Source organism: Echinococcus granulosus (genome assembly GCF_000524195.1).
Source record: "Echinococcus granulosus chromosome Unknown EG_S00212, whole genome shotgun sequence".
Classification (NCBI taxonomy): Eukaryota; Metazoa; Platyhelminthes; class Cestoda; order Cyclophyllidea; family Taeniidae; genus Echinococcus; species Echinococcus granulosus.
In genome coordinates, this window is record NW_020170592.1 from 69,076 (window position 1) to 71,024 (window position 1,949).

Here is a 1,949-nt window from a genome sequence, read left to right on the forward strand (position 1 = left end):
AAAATGTCAAGGTGTGTCATTCATAATTGATTGAGTGGGTTGAGAACATGCGACAACAATGAAGTGCCCACAGAGCAAACAACGTCCAGCACTCTCACAAACTCGGATCGTGTTTCGCTCCCACGGGCCACCATCACAAGTCACCCTTTGTTTTCCCCACCTCGAGGATTGGCCACACCACAACTCAGCACAAGTCAGCCTCTCAACTGCCTCCAGAAGGTGTGTCTCCACTCCACCCCACTCCACTCCACGCCACGCCAATCCAATCCAATCCAATCCAATCCACCGTCCAGATCGCCTCGAAGAGTGAGGTGGCGTGGGGTTGGGTTGGGGTAGAGAGGGGTGCAGTGGGCTCAACTGAGGTGAGGTGACGTGAGGTGAGCTGAGCTGAGGTGATGACCACATACTAGTGGTTTATGACCCTCCACAATTCTCCAGGTCATTCAATGAGTCAAAATTCGACTCAACTGACCTCACTACCCTCATTACCAACATTTTCTCGCAGCACTCACTTCGACCTACTTTTGCCTCCTTTTTGTTCTTTCTCAAATATAACAAAGAAGACGCATTTAGCCCCAACTTTCTTGTACGACTACCCACCTCTACCTGCGCCTACCAGCCCTCCCCAATCAAATCACACTATCATTCGCCACGAAAACAGACAGGCAGGGTCGCGTTTGCATCATAGAAGGACCTTCAAATTCACATATTCCACGTTGGAGGCACCAAAGTGAAATGCACGAAGCACGAAGTACTTGGCGCTGCTGCACCTTCACGCGCCTGAAGCAGACAAGATTTCTCCACGCACACCACCTCTTTCCTTACCCGTCTGACGACTTTCCTCCCTCTGCTGTCGTCCGCCCTATCGCCTCTGTAGCAAGACAACGATGGCATTTGTGGAAGAGTCCGTGGAGACCCACGACAACCCACTGACAAGTGAATTACCAACTGAATTGTGACGAGGTCATTGTGATCAGACTAGGCTACACCAAACTAGACTGTGTTGGCCTGCGTTGGTGTGTCATTGACTGGAAGGCGATTGGACTGGACGGGAGTAGACTAGACTGCAGTGGGCTGTGCGAGGCGGGGACATGCCACACCCGCACCTCGACTTTCACTTCACCAAATGGTGAGTCGTCAACACCATCCTCCTCCTGCTCCTCTTCCTCCTCCTCCTCCTCCTCCTCCTCCTCCTCCTCCTCCTCCTCCACCACAGCCTCCACTGCATCTTCTTCATTGTCGTCGAAGTCGTATTCGTGGTTGATGCTGCGATCACAGACGTCGTCTCCGTCTAGACATATCGACTTGCTCTTCAGTGCAGACTGATGTATTGGCCCAATGTGGGCCCTCTCACTTCTTCCAGCGCCATCATTTGGCCCATCAAGTGAGGGTTATTTTGGTGGCCCAACAAATCCACCACTGTACACTTGCAATTGCAGCTGCAGTTGAATGACCCTACCACCAGAAAGAAGGCGCACCTTGATGCCACTGTGGCACAACAGTCACTCAGTCATTATCCGTAGAACGCATTCGGGGTTGATTCCCAGGGTGAGTGCGAGGGACATGCCTAGGCGGAGCACCGGCAGAAGTGACCTCTCCCAGACGTAGGCTGCGAGAATGCTCAAGCAGACATCAGACACACCCTCACCCTCCCGCCACTGTCCTCACTTTCTGCCAGACGCGTCACCCTTCAATTGCTTTTCACCTTGGCAACTCAACAACAACACCAACAACAGCAGTTGCCTCAGCAACAGCCAGCCTCAATTTGCAGCCACGGTGAAGACAGCCAGCCCACAATGCGCACTCACCACTTCCACTGCTCCGTTTCACTGTCCATGTCGGGCACGGTGCTGATACCAGCACCGACGCTGCCACACCAATCTGTACACGGCACTGCTCTTCCTCCTCTGCTCTGCCCCACTGTGCTCTACTCTGCTCTGCTTTGCTCC

The 1,949-nt window shown here is 53.2% G+C and overlaps 1 protein-coding gene across 1 annotated transcript in view; it reads right to left on the reverse strand. All coding sequences in view use genetic code 11, as the record gives it.

Moving 5' to 3' along the window:
* Positions 1–983: 983 nt before the first annotated feature.
* The window catches only part of EGR_10362 (hypothetical protein), a gene marked incomplete at both ends in the record, with an annotated part of 1,759 nt that continues 793 nt past the window's right edge, over positions 984–1,949 (reverse strand). The window contains one exon of the mRNA XM_024499611.1: positions 984–1,291. Within this exon, the coding sequence (XP_024345981.1) occupies positions 984–1,291 (308 nt within the window). The remainder of the gene's footprint in view (positions 1,292–1,949) is intronic.